Source organism: Desmodus rotundus, chromosome 3 (assembly GCF_022682495.2).
Source record: "Desmodus rotundus isolate HL8 chromosome 3, HLdesRot8A.1, whole genome shotgun sequence".
NCBI classification, from domain to species: domain Eukaryota; kingdom Metazoa; phylum Chordata; class Mammalia; order Chiroptera; family Phyllostomidae; genus Desmodus; species Desmodus rotundus.
Window position 1 is genome coordinate 191,251,895 of NC_071389.1, and position 19,963 is coordinate 191,271,857.

The following is a 19,963-nucleotide window of genomic DNA, read 5'->3' on the forward strand; positions in this document are numbered from 1 at the left end:
CAGTTTTCACCTGGTAGTAGCAATGCCCAGTGGCGGTGATGGCAATAGTTATCCCAGTAGAAATAACAGTAACAAGCAGTGGTTGTAGTCTCTGGAGAAGCAGAAACACAAGTAGTGCTACTGTTAAGAGCATGACTGGTGGTAACAGAACTAGATGTGGTAGCTGTATGAGTACCATTGGTAGTTCCACTGGCAACCTACAATTGTAGTGGAGCATATTTATAATTGAATATCATAAATTACATGTATCTTAGAATTACAATTTACAATGGTTTTTTGAAGCACTTACTATGTGCCAGGCACTGTTCTAAGGACTTTGCCATGTGTTAACTCCATTAATTCTGACAGTGACCCCATAAAGTTGGTCCTATTATTATTATGGCCTCTTTATAGCTGGGAGTATTAAGCTGTGATGAAATTAAATATATTTTCCCAAGGTCACAGGGCTGGGAGGTGACAGACCAAGAGTGCAAACATAGGCACTGGCCCCAGGGTCCCTACTTTTAATTACTCAGTCAGGCTCCTCCCAACTGTGGCAGAACTTTAGGCAAAGGAGACAGCAGGACGGAAGCCGTGGTAGGAGGACTTCTGCAGGCAGTCGAAGGGAGGCCTTGGACACAAGTTTTGGAAGTTGAAATGATTTGGGGTCTTTTAGCTATGCGTCAAACTGAAGAGTCATTTTACTTCTAAATGTGCATGACTACTGGGTTTTATATCATATTTAGTTGGAAACAGGAGTCCTGTTTTGTAAGACTTAAAAAGCAGCCATGTGATGATGAAGCACTGGAGTTAGACAGGTGTATTACTGGCTTACTTTCTAATTTCTAATGCTTTGACGGCTCAGGGCCTGTCGACCCTGGAGGGACTGCCTCTCACAGAGTTAGCCAATTCCTAGAGAAAGCGAACAACTCCCACAGAGAGCACCTTTCAGATGTAAGCCAGCAACCCAGACCCTATGCTCCCTTATGGGGCTCTCACTCTCCAGGCCACCACCTCCTGCCCTATCACCTCCGGGTCAGACACCAGACAACCAGGGACAGCTAGGGCCCCACGCCCAACAGCCTGCTGACTTTTCTCAAATTAACCAATCCTAACCACAATAAAGGCTCTTGCCCACATTTACTCCCAGCTCCCCCTGCCTCCTGACAGGCCATGGTGTTTCCCCGTGTGGCCCCCACAATGTGGCCTGCCATTGTGCCTCCTGCTTTTAAGGGGACTATAAATACAAAAGGCTCCCTTCATGACAGTTGTACCCATGTCTGCATGGCTGACCACACTTGACTAAAACAAATGGTGGGTACCTTTAAAACAACAGGCTCCATCCAGCTATTCGGGATTTCAGCCAGCTCTGGGCTGCAGCTGGGCTACTGGGTACAGGGCCAGGGGCACATTTCCTGATGTGGGGTGTGTGGCAAGGATCACTGAGCATGGGGTAAAGAAGACCCATGTTTCAGTGCCATTCTTGGAACTTCCTAGAAGTTGGGGAAATGGCAGGAATTCCTGACTCAGTGTCTTTGTAAGAATGAAGTAGAAAGTCCCTGTCCCTGTCCCTGTCCCGAGGCTACTGGGATGACTCAAAGGAGTGTCGAGGTGAAGTTCCTTCACAGTGGTCTGTGAATTCACATTGTCATAAACTGGATGACCCTCTCCTCCTGTCTGTAGGGTACCAGGGCCTCCCCGCACCAAAGGTCTTAGAGTTGTTTCAGTCTAGAGCAGCGTTTCTCCGTCTTGGCACACTGACATTCTGAGCTGGCTAATCCTTGGTTATGGAGGCTGTCTTGTGTATCGTAGGATGTTGGCAGCATCCCTGGCCTCTACCCATAGAGCCAGTAGCATCCCCTTGATGTGACAGTTGAAAAAGGCATTGCTAAATGTCCCCTGGGGGCCAAAACTATTCCAAGTGCAAATGATTGACACAGAGAAGGGATGAGTTATGCTATCTGTCTATCTATCTATCTATCTATCTATCTACCTATCTATCTCCTTCCCATATCCTCATCAGTTTGCAACCCCAGATACCCTTGTGCGACACCAGGCCTCTAAGAAGTACAACTGGAAGACAGTTGTTTTAGCAGACAGCTCCCAGTTGGAGATTGCCAGAAGAGAATTCAGAGCTCTGCTGTTGGTGGGTCTTATTCCCATGATATATTTACCAACTGAGCTCATCTGTCCAGGATCCAACCACCTTCTCCATAATTTACCATCCTTTTTAAGTAGGCTTGTATCAAACCCACAGAAAGTGAGAACTGAAAGTTCCTTTGGGGTCACTGAGTGGGTTTCATCTTGTGCCAGCTCGGGTTGCTGTGTGCAGAATAATGAGGCTGCCCTAAGCTTGGCTGGGAAGCAGGCCTTCATTGAGCAATGGTGTCTGTTGTGGCGGGGGGAGGGCTAGCAGGTAGAAAGCGCTCCAAGCATTTATCAGTTCCTCCTTCTGTAAGTCAGCCTAGATCCAGGGTCCTCTCTGAATTAACTAAGATGGACCAAATTCTTCCAATGTGATGAAGGTAGTAATAGTGCCATTACTACCTCCATTTTGCAAATAATGAAACTAAAGCTTGAAACATTGAGTCCCCTGCCCTCAGTCCCATAGGTAATAAGAAGCAGAGCCAGGATTTGATCCCATGTTCTTCTGATCCAAGACATGGCTCTGTCCATCATACCAAAATGTGTCGAAATATCTCTTCTTTTTTCTGAGGTAACAAAATATTTTCCTCCACACAAATAAGATACTATAGAGTAGTAATAAAAATTAGTGAGAATAAACTGATTTATTTTCAGAAAATAATATGGGTGGTTGGTTGGAAGAACAGACAGATGTTCATAGAAATAACATTTTTGGAAACCAAGATGCAGAACCTGAGGGGAAAGCCACTATAAACAAGAGACCATCTAAATTAAGCATTTGCTCCTCCAAAGCCTTTTGGGGGACCACAGAGCAGGGAGAGGAAAAGAGAGGTGGTGAGAAAGCCAGGCGGGTGCCTGGATGGGAAGGGCCTGGGGGCTGCCTAAAGGCTTTGGCTGTCATCCCACAGACATCCAGGAGCCTGGATGGGGAGAGCAAAGGGAGCCGGAGAGAGACCAAAGCAGCTGTACAAGAATAAGCAAATTAAGACAAGTGCTCAAAACTTGATTCTGTCCATTGAATGTAAAGTTTAGGTTCCTGGCACTTGGCACCAGCCAGGGGAGGTTCAACTCCTCTGTTTCCCTTGCTTTTCCTGGCAGTGGAAAGGTAGGCTGCCTGTCTCCTCCCTGTCTGGACAGAATGCAGGCCCCAAGGTGGGGTGGGTGGGAGGTCATCTGATACAGTTCCATCTTCAACAGGCGGAGCAGCCACCCATTAGCCCCTGAGGGGAGCCTCAGGGCTGTTGCTCAATGAGCAAAGAAAGGTTCCAGGGGCACAGATAAAGGGAGGTCAGAAAACTCAGGTGGGCCGTTCCTGGGTTCTGGGAAAAAAATCGATCAAAAAACTGCTTGAGGCCAGAGGAAGCAAACTTTTTTCCCAGGTCTGGCTGGGCAACAAGTGAGTAGAGGGGAAAATTATGAGCTTTGGAACCAGGAAGACAAAGGGCCAACCACAATTCTGTCACCAACTGCGTAAATATAGATTTTACCTCTTCCAGCCTTGACTTTCTCATCTGGATAATAATGAGACACTTCAGGAGTTGCTAAAGGACTAACTATGGCAATATGTGAGAAATATTAGGGTGATGCAGAGCATGTGGCTAATCTTCAATAGTTAATTTCCCTTCCTTCCTTTAATATGTACTCAGCACCTCCCAAATGGAACCTTGATGCCCCATAATAAGGCTCAGTTCAGCTTCGTGTCTGGCACTGCCCTCTTATCATTGCCAAGTTCTTCCTCTGAGAATGCCCAAGGCCGGACAGGGCAAGCAGTGGATGGGGTGGGGCATAGTTTGGTTCTACTATAACCAGCAGCATGACCTTGGGCAAGAAAGTGCACCATGATGAGCCCCAGTTCTACAGAATGGTGAGAGGCATTCATGTCTCAGCTCTGCCCCTTGTGAGCTGTGTGGCTCTGGGTAGGACACTTAACCTCTCTGAGCCTCAGCTGCATCAGTAGTTACTTGGTGGTAAAGATTCAATGAATTTATACAGATGAACCTTAAACAATGGCTGGCACATTGTGTTCACACACAGTTAATGTCAAACATTGTTTTACTTGCATTGTAATGTGTTACTTCTTTATCGATATCATAGTGTCAGACAGGTGCTTTATCTGTTTTCTGGCATGGAGGTGTGAATACAGACAGGATTAGGACAGGTGGGGAACCACAGCAGTTTGCTGGGACTACAATCTAAGTAGACAATGGAGAGGATGAGGTAGAAATGGTGGCGAGGGCTAGCTCACAGGGTACCTCGTAGGCCAAGCTTAAGTCCCAGGGAACCCAATCTAATGTATAAGCCAGCCCTGTACACGTGAGAAAAAAATCACCAAGTCCCCGGATTTCATTTCTGCAAGTTATACCTTCCTAGGTAAAATAAAACCTGGAGTTAAGACTTTGAATTCCTGCTCTTTCACGTGTACACTTGTGGCTTTGGGTAAGCCATATAACCTCTTTTAGCCTTAATTTTGTCATCCTTTAGTTTTGCCCTCTGGAGGATGGGGGAACTTATAGTACCTACTCTTCATAAGGTGGCGATGAGGATTAAATGGATTAAACCATCGGAAGTGCTGAGCATGTGCCTGGCACTTAGGAGGAAGTGTGTGCTTAGAGACTTGCTATTACCATCAACCCCTCCTGAGCCTAGGCTGCACAGCTGTCATCTGTATGGCAGGGCCACCCTAGAAAATTCTCTCATGTCACCCTCTAAGTTCCCTGAGAGAAGTGGTTCACGACAGGCTCAGCTTAGGCTGAATTCTAAAGTAAGTAGTGCCTTAGAAAAGCTCATGTACAGATAGACACTGTAGGTCATACACACTCATTCTCAGATATCAGCCTCCCTCTTTCCCAGGGAAACGCAGCCAGGCTGGGTCTGATCCAAAAGGAGCCATTTCAAAGCAAGCACAGTCCCGTTGCTGTGTCCGGTTTCGGCCCCACTCCCCACCTCAGGAGATTCTGGTCAGGGTGGGCTGGGAGATTCCTTAGACCATCTAATAGATTAGTTTCCAGTTTAGCATAACAGCCAGACAGATTTTTGCGGTGAAGTCATCCAAGTCAATTAAAAGGCATTTTTCCCTGCTGTGAGTTCAGAAGTCCCTTTGGTTCATTCCAGCTTTCTGGGATGTTTCATAATAGGTTCCACCCTGGGTTAATTAATAACCCTTGATTCCTACTGAAATGCAAAGGCTGAAATCCTGTGTGTAAGCACATCCGGGCTGGGCTGCTGGCAGGGCTGGGATGGACTGCGGGGCTCCACTCATTAGGGAGTGGGCCAGATCCCAAATGGTGGGGATGAGAGCAGAGCTGGCAGTAAACATGAAGAATGGCCAAGCAAAGGCTGAAGGTCAAAGCTGGAGAAGTGGTATGAGGAGGTCAGGAGTGGGCAGAGGAGGGAGAGCACAAGCAGTCAAAGGAATCACAAGGCCAGAGAGGAGGGAGGTTGGGAGTAAGTTGAAATGAGGGGAGTGAAATAGGTCAGGGCAAGTGGCCAGGACTCAGGTGCTCCATAAGATGCGGTTGACAGTGGCTTGCTTTTACATGATGGCAGCTCAAACACACCATGTGGGTCTGGTTCCATCCTATCTGTTTTAAGGAAAGTGGGTCAGCTCTTCTCAAATACAAGTTACAGGTATGCGAATGAAGCTTAAAGGGCCAAGAACACAGCAGCAAGAACATACATGCATTCACTAACAGTTATGAAGGCTTTTCCCCGAACCTCATTGCCAAGCATAATATTCAAGGGTAAGTTGCCTTTTCACCCAATCCAGGGCTGAGTTTCCCAGCCTCCAGTCTCCTGCCACTGTTCCTACCTGGTCCACTTTCTAAAACCACTATCAGCATGTGCATCTTAAAAATGAAAACATTATCACATGACTCTGTGGCTTAAAAAGTGCAATGAGCATGTCCCCACTGCCTCTGGGACGCAAGTTTAGCTGCATGCCTTGCTACACAATGCCCACCTTGAGAAGACTGTTCTCTACTTTTCCAGTATTATCTTCCCTGACCCCTTCTCATGCACTGTATACTCCGGTCATTTCCCCACAGGTAACAAGCTGAGGTTTAAAGCACACTCTTTGGCTGAGAGGTCTGATGTGCATATCTGCCCCTTTCTCGGTCTGACACAGCTAATTCTCTCTCCCCATGTCTCCGTTTTGCATCTGCTTCTCTGTGAAGCCTTTCCTAAGGGCATTCCTAGGCAAGGTTGATGATCCCTCTTCTGGGCTCCACTATACTTCAGACACATCTCTATGACAGGCCTCCTCACAATGGATCACAGTGACCACCCAATGTCTCTCCATCCACCCGAGGAGAACACTTTGAATGCGGAGGGCTGTGTCATTAAGGCCAAGTACATATCAGGTGCTCAGTAAGTGTTTCTGGAACAAAGAAGCAGGTTGAGACAAGTTTTGTTTCTTTTTATTGCACATTCCTCAAGAAGTTAAAGAGCTTATTGAGTTCTCCTTTAGAATTTCCACTTAATTTCCATTGGAGTTCCATTTATCTGATACTAACGGGGGCAGGGCAGAGGTTGATGTAGCGGGTGGCAGTTAGAAAGGGTGGATTACCAACTATAATAGACAGAGGCTAAGGAACTATGAGCTGGACTTTCCAGTGCAAGAGGATGGACTTGCTTTCATTCCCAATGCTCTGTTCTTCTCACCACAGGTTAAAGTGCTAACTGGTGCTATAGCCACACCAGGGAGGTTGGCCGCAAAGGATCACCCAACTGCCAAAGCAGTCCCATCACCCTCAGAATCAGCAAGGCTCATCCAACCATGGTCTCCATATCCCACACACACTGCCCTCGCTGTTCAGCACCCACCTTTGGCTATCAGCTGTTGCTCAGCACCCCATCCTAGACCAGCCCCCTCCCCAAAGAAGAAAGCCTCTTGCAGGTAAATGAGGAAAACATGGACTCCATGACCAGAGTATTAGATTAATTTGTTTGCTATTAAAACCACCAGAAGGGACTAATGGCTTCTTCAAAGAGGAAGACAAAAGGCAACATTGGCAGGTGGGGAAATACAGCAGGAAAAACAATGCCACGGGAGATGGGAGCCTGGGTTCTCCACACTTTGGACTCCAACAGTAATTTGATTTGTTTGCCAGGTCTAGTCACTTCCCCTCTCTGAGCCTCTGAGCTGTTAAACAAGGAGGTTGGATTAGATCAGCAGTCCCCAACCTTTTTGGCACCAGGGTCCAGTTTCATGGAAGACAATTTTTCCGCGGACCGAGGTGGGGGATGTGGTTTTGGGATGATTCAAGTGCATTGCATTGAAGCTCACCACCCTCCCTCACTGTGTGGCCCAGTTCCTAACAGGCCCAGACTGGTACCAGTCCACGGACCGGAAGTTGGGGACTCCTGGATTAGATAACCTTCAAGGCCCTGTTCTGGCTCCATCCTGCTGTGACTATACTATATCGTCCATTCACTCACACATTCGCTCAGAAACATTGAACACCTTGACCAGAACCTGCACTATCTGCTAGCGAAGAAAAGTTAGAAGTTGACACCAAGTGCCAATGACTGTTAAATGTCAATGGGAAATAGGACTGGACATATGTTAGTAAAAAAATGCATATTAAAATACACCATGAACTTTTGATATTTCTTATCCTCCCAACTATACTGTAAATTTCTTTAGAACATGGATTATGTCTTTTTCATTTCTGAATAATCCCAGAGACTGACACCTAGAAACTACTTAAGGTAAGTGTGTTCAAGAATGTGAAGGTTATCTTAAAATGGCTGTAACACTTATTGTGCACTTTCTACATGCTAGTATCTGTGTTGAGTGTTTTAAATGTGGTGTTTTCTTTCAATCTCATAATGCTATAGGTATATTTTATTATTATTGGATTGGCCAAAAAGTCCATTATGGTTTTTTTGTAAAATAAAAGACACACTTTTCATGTTCACCAATAACTTTATTGATTTGGATATGTTGAGTATGTCGGTTATCTCCTGTTATTGGCTTCTAGTGGGTAGAGACCAGGGGTGCTGCTAAACATCTTTCGATGCATAAGACAGCCCCACAGCAAAGAATTATGTGGCTGAAATGTCAGTAGTACCAAGAAACTTCGCAAACCACTTTTGACATTTTCGATCAGTCACAGCACATGCTGCTCCACACTCTGCACAAATCTTTTTTGTGTGTGTTGCAGTTGCGTTTTTACCTTCCTTGAAATAATATGCCAAAAATGTTGTGTATTTTCTTCCATCTTCAATATTAAAATGGCTGCACAAAAATTCATCAACTTTGACGTTTTTTTAAATGCACACTGATATGACAGCTGTCACAATACAATCTAACAAAATCATTTCAAATGAAGTTAAAGACAACTAAGCACTACTAGAGCCGTTGTACAGAAAAAACGAATGGACTTTTTAACCAGCCTAGTATTGTTATTATTTTAATTTTGCATATAAGGAAACTGAGGCACAGAGAAGTGAAATTACTCAGGAAGTGGCAGAGCCAAGATTCAAGGCCCAGTGGTCTGGCTCCAGAGTCTGAGCTATTACACTATTCAAGTAGTCTGAGGACATACAGTTACACCTAAAGGCAAACAGCAAATATTTACTCTCGGGGGGAAAACAGAACAAACAGCATTGTTAGCAGGGGGCTAGCAGCAATGTGCCAGAAACATTAAATACTGAGTAAGAGCCATTCAGAGGAGACTTTTGCTGCAAGAATGTCTCATATGAATTTGTAATTTTCCAGCAGATCAAAAGAGCAAGGTGAGATAGAAAGAGACAGTGGAATTACGGGTCCAAGCAACCTGAGGAAGAGGTAAGAGGCAAAAGCTCGATATAGACAAATTCAAGGCCAACATACACACGGATGGATCTACTTGGTTAAGAACCAGACACCTGGAGTCAACTGAACCCTGGGTTCAAATTCCAGCTTCCTCACATTCTTACTTGCTGTGGGACCTGCCTGGGCAACTTATTTAAGTTCTCTGAGCCTCAGTTTCCTCCACAACAGGCATACTGTGTGCGTTAATTGAGTTAATGCACGGGAATCACTTGACTGGGCCCCTAGCATACAGTAAATGTTCAATAAAAGTTTCCTACCATCACCATTACTATTGTTTCTCCATCTCTCTATTGTCTTCTTGAAGTAGTGAGCCTAAAAATAGATCCAGGATGGTGATAAACCCCCATTAGTCAATGCCATGGTTGAGAGAAACACTTGCTCCTCTAATGAGTTATGTTTCAGCTAATCCACCCTAGTGGCCCACCTGCTTTTTTTATTCCCCCAGCTGGTTCTTAGATTTTAAAAGAAAAAGGCTTCCATGGAGACCTGCACGCTTTTAAAAATAATACAAAACAGAATGTCTGAGGTCAGGGTAAGCCAAGCCAAACAAATAAATCTTGCAGGATTGTGTTAACAAAACAAGGCTTAGTGGATCAGAGCGGGTAGAGTTCTGTCGGACTCAGCCCTGCAGAGAAACGCCAGGCTCTGGTGAATTTCAAACACAAGGAGGTCACATAGAAAGATCGAGTTATGGAGCACTTCAGAGTTCAGCATCGATGCTTGGGCTGCAGCCAGGAGAGCATTCTGCACAGGATGGACTCCAGAACCACGGGTCACAGAGAGTCCTAGAAATCTAGATCAGAAGGCTCTTACAGATCATCTACACAACCTCAACGGAGGTAATTTGGCAGAGTCTATCAGAATTACAAATGTCCTCAGTGGTAGACTCTGAGAAGGACATTAGGGAGTGCTCGGGGACAGGGAAGGAAGCAGAGGGAGAGGTTGGGCTTCACAACTGTCTCAGTGGAGGCCTCTGCCAACTCAAGAAGGAGCCCTTCACAATTGTCCCAAATTGGGCTCAAGGTGCTAGGCCTCTGTACCATGTGCCAGCCAGTCATTGAATATAGCTTCCCCCAGGGAAGACGTGTGACCTTGGGCAAGGCAGCTCTCCTCACCTGAGTGAGCCACTTCTGAAAGCAGGCTGCCCGCAGAGGGCTGCCTTCTGGGGGGACTCCTGCAGCTGGGGGGAAAGCTCTTCATTCCTCAAGGTGCATTACAACACTCACTACCTGCAATCATTTTGGAACCAGTTGTTGTGTTTCTAGGAGAGATGCTTATGGTGATTCAGGCCACATGCAGATAAAACCTGTGTCCAAATCCCTCCTCTGTCACTCATGTCAAGCAGGGTGTTTAAACTTTCTGAGCCTCAGTTTCTTCACCTGCCAAGTAGGGAGAGTCATAGTATCCCCCTCAAAGAGGCCAAAATAAGAGCATGTATGCAAAGTGATTTACCCAATACATTTGGGTTTTGTTCTTGATATCTGCAACAATGGCAGAAAAATGTAGTAGATAAGAGGAGGGCTCTGAAGTCAGACTGCCTGGGTTTATAAAAAAGGCTTCTGCCAATTATATGTCGGCAACCTAGGGAAATCCACTTACTTCCTCTGAGCCTCAGTTTCTGTAGGATGGAGGCAATGCCAGTGCCTATAACAACAATAAAAAGTATTAAGTCTTATTTTGTAAGTACCGTCAAACCTCGGTTCTCGAACATTTCCCATCTCAAACAAATCGGTTCTCGACCAAGTTGTTCACTGAAAAAATGTCTTAGTTGTTGAACAAAACTTTGGTTTTAGACCTTCCAACACTTCATGCTGACACAGTGGAACTTTGGTTCTCAAACTTAATTTGTTCAATTTGGAATTGAAGAAGTAGAAAAAGAGGGAATGGAAGACACTCCTATTTCACTAATCAAGGAAATGCTTGGGAAATGGGGAGAAATGGCAAGTTTTATTGAGAAATACCACCCTGATAAAGAAGTAGCAAACTGTGCAATAAGCTTGTTCAGTGACAATGCAGTGTTTCACTTCAGGCAAGGGTTAAAATGCAGGCGAAAAGAAACATCACTGGATAGGTTTTTAGTGAGGCAGAGGCCCAGTGAGCTTAAGGCAAGTTCTAGTGGAGCAAAGAGACAAAAGAGAGAAAGAGCCCTATAAGGACGAGCTACCTGTCATGTTTATGGAAGGCAACTAACTCCCCTTCCAACCTGTCCATCCCTCCTCTCCATATTCAGTCATCAATAGCTCTAAACACTAAAGGTAAGTTCTAGTGTGTACATAAATTTTCATTTTTTACCATACATTTTATTTCCGTTTTGTTAAATTTTCATTTGCATTTCATGTCCTTTTTGTTGTTAAAATATTTATAGATTAAACAGTACATTAGACAGGTACTATATATAAGAACTGTTAAAACAGGAAATCTTTTGGAGGTCTGAAACAGATTAATTTAATTTACATTATTTCTAATGAAAAAAATGATTCCATTTTCAAAGAAATCGCTTCTCGAACAGCCTTCTAGAATGAATCAAGTTCGAGAACCAAGGTTCCACTGTACTCAACAGATGATGCCTATTACTATTTTCAACCACATGGAGAGAAAGGACTTTTGTCTTTCTCTCCATGTGGATATTTGCAAAGAGTAGACTGGGTCCTATCAGAAACTTTTTTTTTTCTGGACTACCTAACTCCAGGTCCTCACAGTGACCTTCTTGCTCATAGATGACCATCCTCTTGCTCCAATCACTCTCTTCAGAAGGCATTCCAGGTTGCTATTACCCCTTACTGTGTGACACTCAGCTGGGTCTCTCACTAGAGTCTGACCAGCACAGTGTGTGAGTGTGTGCATGCATGCGGGTGTGCACCATCACCTTCCTGTATTCTAAGTGCTGTGCTTTGATTATGTGACCTGACGTAGCATCAGGTTTGGGGGTACTAACAACCATAATCATAGTTTATTGAGCACTTAGTCTGTGTGTCAGAAACTATGCTAAATATAATACATATGCTAACTCATTCAATCTCCATGATAACTCTAGGGGGTAGAAATTATATTTTTAAAATATTTTATTTATTTGCTTATTTAAAATGATTATTCTCATTTTATAGATAAGAAAACGGATTCTGAGAGATGTTATATGCATAACTGGAAGGTCAACACAGCTAAAATGTGGGGGAGCTCAGATTCTATCTCTAGTTATCTTACTCTGGAGCCACAATCTTAACTGTAAGTAGAGTCCACACCATACTTCCTCCCACAAATATTAAGAATTTACTCAACTTAAATATTAGGTCTTTTTTTTTTCATATGATTTTAACAAACTAAGTCTTCCCAATCCTGCTGCTCTCCAGCTAAGTTTTTGAATAGCACCTTGTAGCACAACCTCATTTAATTTGATTGCATCAAATTCAATTCAGTATATTCTCTCTCCCATTCACCTTCAAGTCATCAGCAAATGTAATTTGATAAATTGCTCCTAAGAAGGAGGAGTGGAGCAAAGCCAAGGGCAGAGCTCTTTGGCAAGTAGTTAGACAAATTTCTCTCAAGGTGTATTTCTATCAAGTAGTCATTTCCTAATGGAGGTAATGTCTGACCTGTTACCATTCCACCAAACTGAATGAGCATCCAACCTCCATTTCTCTATCTTATTGATGATTATTTCTTGAAATATTACAAAGTGTTTAGGGTCAGTATCTATGGCTAATATTCACTGATTCATTCTAAGGAAGGTTGCCCCAGGAAGAATTGTGGATGGAAGGCAAATGGGTATGAGAAAAATACATATTTGAGTATATAATGGTCTTGAGTGTTAAAAATATTTAAGGGAAAAATCCCACTTTTGCTTCCAGGAGACATTTAAGTTGTGGAAATATACAGTTTGAGGGCAAAAGATTAACAGAACTCCAACCAACAGCCTTCCCTGGGATCAACACACATCTATCTAATCTCATCTCAACCCAGTATCTCACAAGAACAGGGCTCAAAGGGAACCACGGGCATTCATGTGGAGGACTTGTAGAAGGACTCTTGCCTTTCTCTCCATGTGCTGGAACAAGGCATGGTCGTTCCTTATGCTTTAGCACCTGTAGTAACACCGAGGAAAGACTGACCATGGTAATTTTGGTCAGTCTTTTTTATTAGAGAAGAATGAAACCCAAGGCCTGTCTCATTAGCTCTGGTTCACTAGTCATGCAGAACTGTGAGCCTACTTGATATTAATCCATTCATCAACCTCATCACTAGTCCCACAGAGGGGGACTTGTACCCTTTGCCTCAAATATAAACAGAGGAGAGCTGGACATGCCAAGCACCCTGGCCAGAACTCTCACACCCTACTAGGACACCACTGTGAGGCCCCGCAGAGCCAGCAGGGCATTCTGGGTAATGGAATGCAACGCTATGTAGTTCCCCCACTGGCCTCCTCAGGGTGTCTTGATTTCTGGCTCTGCAAGAGCTGAGGCAAGCAGTTTTTGAAATGGAGGGAAAAGGGTGGAGAGAAGGGATGGAGGCTTTCTCTAGGCCAACCACAACTAACTCATTCATTCTGTCCAGCAAAACCCAGACAGTGCAATTATCTGGTTAATTTGGCCTTTAGTTGGGAGACAGACTTCCAAAATGTGAGGCCAGCTCAGACTAAACAGTGGCTTCCATCCTGAGACTTCTCCCAAGCACTAGAGGATGCATATGAGATTCCTGGGGGTTGCTTATGTGACCCACCCATTGATCCAGATGGGAAAGAGACAAACAATTCAGACTCTAAGATGGGGTTTCGGAAGGCATGTCTTCCAGGAAAAAATGTCCAGATTATCTGCTAATTGGTCTCCTGGCTAATTTGTCTTCTGGCTTCCAAGGAGGGGGATGGCTGGAAGTCAGGAGGAGTCTAAATTAGCCTATGTTTTCCAGTGCGACTGTAGCCCTCGCAGACTGGCCAAGTGTCCCCAGAGCCCCAGGGTGAGTTATTCTTAGGGCAATTCCCTTGGATGCTCCTGCTCATAGGTGTTGTGCCCATAAGTTGGGCCAGGGAGGCACTGACATAAAAGGGTAAAATTAAAACATGCCTCTGGGGTTTTGACAAATGGAATGAGACAAGGCTAACTAAGCTGACAACAGAGCATTTACCAGATGGTTTATGGAAAACTCAGATTTTTTAAGGGAGATTAAAGAGCAGTGATTTATCTCCCTTGGAAACTGACAAACAGTCTGGAATCTGTGGAATCTATAAGTTATTATTCAGCAAATATTTGTTTTGGTTCTAGTACGTGCCAGGCCCTGTGCCACGCAGAGTGAGAGCTAAGCAGCAATGGCCCCTACTCTCATGCAAATAACCCCACATCCAAATATGTGGTTAAAACTCAGATAAGGGCCAGGAAGGAACAGCTGGGGTGCTATGAAAGGGAAAACTCAGGTAATGACCAGGAATGTAGAGCTGGGATTACCTGATTGAGATCCCGGTGTGAGAGCTCAGAGAAGGAGTCTTCGAGGAAGGGATTTTAAAGTTAATACTTTTAAGAATCTAATTTGCCTTTTAAGAACAATCCCTCTGGCTTTAGTACAAAATATAAATTGGAAGTGGGTGAAAAGGTGGAGTTGGAGGCTGTTGACTAGGAAGATCATGGATGAGAGCTGATGATGCTGGTTCAACCGAGGATCTAGGCAATGGGGTTGGAGAGAAGTGGACAGACTAGGAAGGTATGATACATGGAGTCAACTGGATCTGGTGATTGAATGGGCGTAGTGGTGGAAGGAGAAGGAGGAATCCAGAAGACTGTGAGGTTTCTGGCTAAGGTGGACGGTAGATAGCAGCACTCTTCACTGAGAGAGGAAACTTGGGACAATGAGTAGGTTGGGGCCAGGGGAATATGATGTATCCTGTTTTGGAGTCAACCGACCCGGATTTCCCACCTTTCCATACCCTGTATTTCTGGCCTCTTTGCCTTTGCTCACACTGCTTCCATCTCGCATACTCTTCATGTTGCCCCCACTTGTTGACAGCATACCCATCCTTCAGGATCCATTTCAAGTACCACCTCCTTGAAGCCATTTCTGACACCCTCAATTAATGTGGCCTCTGCTGCCCACAGTGCTAAGTTTAGACCTCTTTTTCCTGGATTCCACCTGTGTGGAGGTCCTGTGAAGACTTACCTTGCCTGCTTTTCTAGACCACAAGCTCTTTGGGACAGAGCCTCTGCTGCTATATCCTTGTTCCCCACATTAACTAGCTAGCATACAAGATGTTTGACAAATATTTGTTAAGTGAACAAAAATAACCTGCTCTTTGCCATGGAAGGAAAACCAGTAGACATTGGACGGACTTGAAAGTCACAGGATCACATTGAAATGCAAGCTGCAGATATTTTAATATGAAGCCAACTCAAATTGGATGCTCAGAAAGGCTTTCTGTTCCTCCAACACAGCAAACTCAAAGAGCACTGAAAAAGTTCACCCTTCTACTTTTTTATTGCACTTTTCTGAACTCATCATATAGCAGGGACCTTTCCTCTCTTATTAACTATTTGTCTTTGATGATGATGATGATAATGATGATGATGATGATAATGATGATAAAAGGGCAATATTTACTAGGTTTTGGTATGTGGTAGGCGCTGTTCTAAGCATTTTTCATGGACTAACTCAGTTGATCCTCCCGGCTACCCCATAAAGTTGATGCTATCATCCCCCAATTGTACACATGAAGAAAATGAGCTACAGAGAGCTCAAGTATTACTACACCAAAGTCACAGTTAGTTGGGATTTGAACCCAGAATCTGGCTCCAGAGCCCACACTCTCACATGCTAAAGCCAAGCACTGGGTAGGTCCCCAACAAGCATTTACTGAATGAATGGGAGGAGCTCTGGACCTGGAACTATATTCTGCCCCTGACTTCCTATGTAGCCTCAGGCAAGTCGTGTTGCTTTCTCCCATAAAATAGGGAGCTGGATGTTGATATTAATGCTAATAATCAGAGCCAATATTCGTGATTCTAATCTCCTCTGAGGTTCTAAATAATTTACTCCCCAAAATGATATAAAATAATAATATAAGAGAAAGGTGGTACAAAGAGATTAAGTTATCTGCCCAATACCCAGAAAATGAGGGAGCCATGATTCAAACCATCTGTGTTCCCAGCCCAAGTAGTTCCATGCGTGGGGGACCATGGCAGGGAGGTGGGGAGGTAGATAATGGAGGAGATGGGCTTTGGGGCTCCCCATGCCCATTTCTCTACTTGTCTCTATTTTGTAGAATGGGCTCCTACTTGAGATCACCTTTGAAGGAAGGTTCTGCTGCTAACACAAAAAGATTGAAAACCATTGGACTGAATAATTCTGGAATTTAATGAGATGCCCAATATAAGCCAGAATTTTTCTGGTAATCTTGGTTAATTGTAGCCACATGAGATTGGGAGTCAAGGTTGCTCCTAGGAATGGCTCCAGCCGTAGACAAGGGTAGGGTGATAGCGCTAAAGACTGTTCCAACCTACCTGCTCCACTCGGATCTCAATGTCTCCATTCGCCTTCTTTCCATGGAAATACTTGGCCCTGTGAAGGAAAGGAAGAAATCTCTGAGGAAGGATGCAGACTGCTTTTCTCCCTTCTCCCAAAGGTCTTATTACCCCCCAGAGGTGCATATCCAGACACATTCTCTACCAAACTGCTCTCACCTCCCACCATGGCTGCTTCATTTCCTCACTATTTATACGTATCGCGTGGGAGAGGGGGAAGAGCACTGGATGGGAGGACGGGAGACTCAGGTTCTCGTTCTGCCAAGTTACTTGACCTTTTGGAGTCTGTTTTATCCTCTCTGAAAGGATGAAATTCATACTTGCATGATATATATCTAAGGGTTATTTTAAGGACCAAATGAGATAAAGGACCCTATATCAATAAATATTCAGAATTATTTTATTGAGTTACACCCCATATACTTCATAAGGGACTTATTAAATGAATCTATCCATCTGTTCATTTATCTATTTGTCCATATGTCCTATAAAGTAGACTTTACTTGTTCCTTTGTCCTTCCATCCATTCATCCATCAACCATCCATCCACCTACCCATCATCTGTCATCCTTCCATCATCTTTCCTCTACACCCCTGCTTCTGTTTTCCTATCATCAATAAATGGCATCCCTTCTTCTCATTACTCAAAGCAGAAACAGAGACATCATTCTTCTTACCTCTTTCTCTCTCCCTATCCCCATTGATTCTACATTCTAATTATTTCTCAAGTCCACCCATTTGCCCACTTTTCTTTAAAAGCACCCTAGTCTTGGCCTTCTTCAACTCTCTTCTCATATAGATTCTTTTGTCATGCTACTTTTCTTTCATAGCACTTAATACAATTATAACGAGTAACTGTGTTTAATATCTGTCTCCCACTACACTATAACACAGTTCCTTGAGGTCAGAAACAATCAAGCTTATTCATCATTCTATTCCCATTAGCTACCAGAGTGCTTTACATGCAGTAGGAGCTCAATTAATGCCTGTTGAAAGAGTGAAGGACTAAAGAGATAGATTTTTCTTTAAAAAACACTTGTTTTCTGTGCTACAGGCTTTAACCTATCGTCTTTCTCATTTAATGCTTACAACCACCCCGAGGCAGGCATTTTTATTTCCTACAGGCAAGAACACTGACACCTAGAGAGAAAAAATATTTCGCCTAAGTGGCTTGAGTCCTGTCCTTCTAATTCCATACCTATGTTTTTGCTCACCCCTGAAAAATAGCAGGGAATGTTAGGGTGCTCCTGGGTTTAGATGTCCTCCCACAAAGCAAAAGTAGCAAAAGTTTCCATTTGCTTTTTTAAATGGTTGATGAAACGAATAGCTCTTAGTCACTTGCTGCAATCTGAACACTTTGTTAATAAGCATTTCCATAAACCTTTTCTGGGGCAGAGGCAGCTCTTGGATCCCAGTACCCATTTTCTTCTTTTCCCACAGTAAGAGAGTTTATAGATAGTTACCCCAAAATATGTATATCCCAACTCTCCATGCAGCTAGGTCTGTATGCCCATGAGATTGAGTTCTAATCAATAATTTGTAATCATGATATCCAAGAATCTTCTTAGGATCTTCTTCCATCATCTCCCTGGAATGGCAATGTTGCCATGTATTTTTTTTTTCATCCTTTCATTTGTGAAGGAAAGAATTCTTTCTACGAATGCTCTGACCCAGCTTCAGTCTGTTTGCTTCCAAAGTCTGTCTACACTTACCTGATGTCAGTAGAGTCCCTTTCTTTCCAATACTACCTGCATCACGACTAACGGCTCTCATATTAACACCCCTTTTTCCTACAATGTTCTCAGGCTTAGATGTCAACAGGGCAGGATTTTAGTGGGACAGGAGCTGTTGGTGTGAACTGAAAGCAAGATTTTGTTTTTTATTTTTCCCAGGATGGTCTTAGACAAAATGTGTGTAAAGTCAGCCTCATGCAAAGGGAACTTTTTCACGTAATTTGTGGGTTTTATCACAAACCTTCAAAAGGTAGTGTCAGCAAACTCCAGACACTGGGATAAGCCCATCCTTAATGTTTTGTGGGGCCTGGGGCAAAAGAATAAATGGAGGCCTATATCTCTTTTAAAAATGACATAGAAAACTAGCAAACATTTAAATAAAACACATCTGTCTTCTTTCCTTAATAAATGCAATTTCATAATTTTCTAGAAGTGTCATAATTTAGACTTCTCAGATTTCTTGGATTTCTACCAGAACACGGCAATGTGGGAATTGCCGTCTCTTGTCCCCACTGACATCCCTAATTCTCCTTTCACCCTCCTCTCTGTCCTACAGATGACGGCACTTCCTGTGCAGGCTCATGGATGGCCCAGGCCACATGGCCAAGTTTCATCTCCTCGCCTGTGGCCCCATCAACAGTTGTCCCTTGGCCATGCCTTGGGAGGATGGACCAGAGAATTGGCCTCTACAGGCCCTGGAGTTAGGTCTTGTCCCTTTGGGTAGGGAATTCTAGGGTGCATGGTCCTAAGGGTGCAATTTGCAGGGCCCTCCTCTGCCGTCAGGAAGAGATTAGCTGGTAAGGGTCACAGCAGGACTTAGGTCAAGGATTCCTCTAGTTTGGGTTTAATAGAAGTACTGGGTGAGCCTGGGACCTCAGGACGGTAACTCATGAATGCAGTCACTACTATACTGGAAAAAGCATGGATTTGGAATCGTATAGCTGGGGCAAAATCTTAGCTCTACTACTCACTCACCATATGTTTTAAGACAAGGTACTTAACCCCTCTAGGTCTTAGTTTCCTCATCTGTCAAGTAGTGATAACATCTACTAGCCAAGGCTGTGGTGAGAAATCCACTTGATCTTTCATGTCACAGGGCAGTAGACGGTAGTGGACTCAGGGCTGGACTGCCTGCATGTGACCCCAGCTCAATCACTCACTTGCTTTGTAACTTGGGTTACTCAATCAACCTCCCTGTGCCTCAGTTTCCACGTCTGGGAAGCAGAGATAATCCTAGTAGCTATCACACAGGGTTGTTGTGAGGATAAAGCCAGACAAGACACAGAAAGCACTCAGAACAGTCCCTGGCATGTAGTCAGCTCCAAAGCATACAGCCCAGAGCCTGACAAAGAGTCATGACCAACAACAAAGAGCTATTGAGCGTTCACTCTGTGCCTATGGGCGCCACGTGGTCTTACCCACATGGAGGTTACAACACAGAATTACCATTCACCTCACTTTGATTTGTCCCACGGGTGCAATAAGTGATGGATGATGACGAAAATAATAAATAAATGGCATTGATACATGAGGCCTCAAGCCCCTGCACATCCCTCCTCCTATTTGACCCTAATGCCAGCCCCGTGAGGTGGTCAGGCAGGAGATGTCCCCACACGGTCTGGTTGGAGAAGTCCCTGTTCAAAGTCCCACAACATCTCCAAGTGGCAGCACTGAATGACACCTTATGTGTTAAAAAATTGGGGGGATTCAGTCCAGACCCTGTGGGTCCTTCATGATCGGGACCCTGCTGACCTATGGCCCATTTCTCCTCCACTTTTCTGTCCACCACACGG

General features: G+C 44.2%; 1 protein-coding gene across 2 annotated transcripts in view; it reads right to left on the minus strand.

Moving 5' to 3' along the window:
• The window catches only part of SYN3 (synapsin III), a 408,941-nt gene that overhangs the window by 343,742 nt on the left and 45,236 nt on the right, over window positions 1-19,963 (minus strand). For both annotated transcript variants that reach the window (XM_045187147.2, XM_053922017.2), the window contains one exon: window positions 16,417-16,474. In XM_045187147.2, the coding sequence (XP_045043082.2) occupies window positions 16,417-16,474 (58 nt within the window). The remainder of the gene's footprint in view (window positions 1-16,416; window positions 16,475-19,963) is intronic.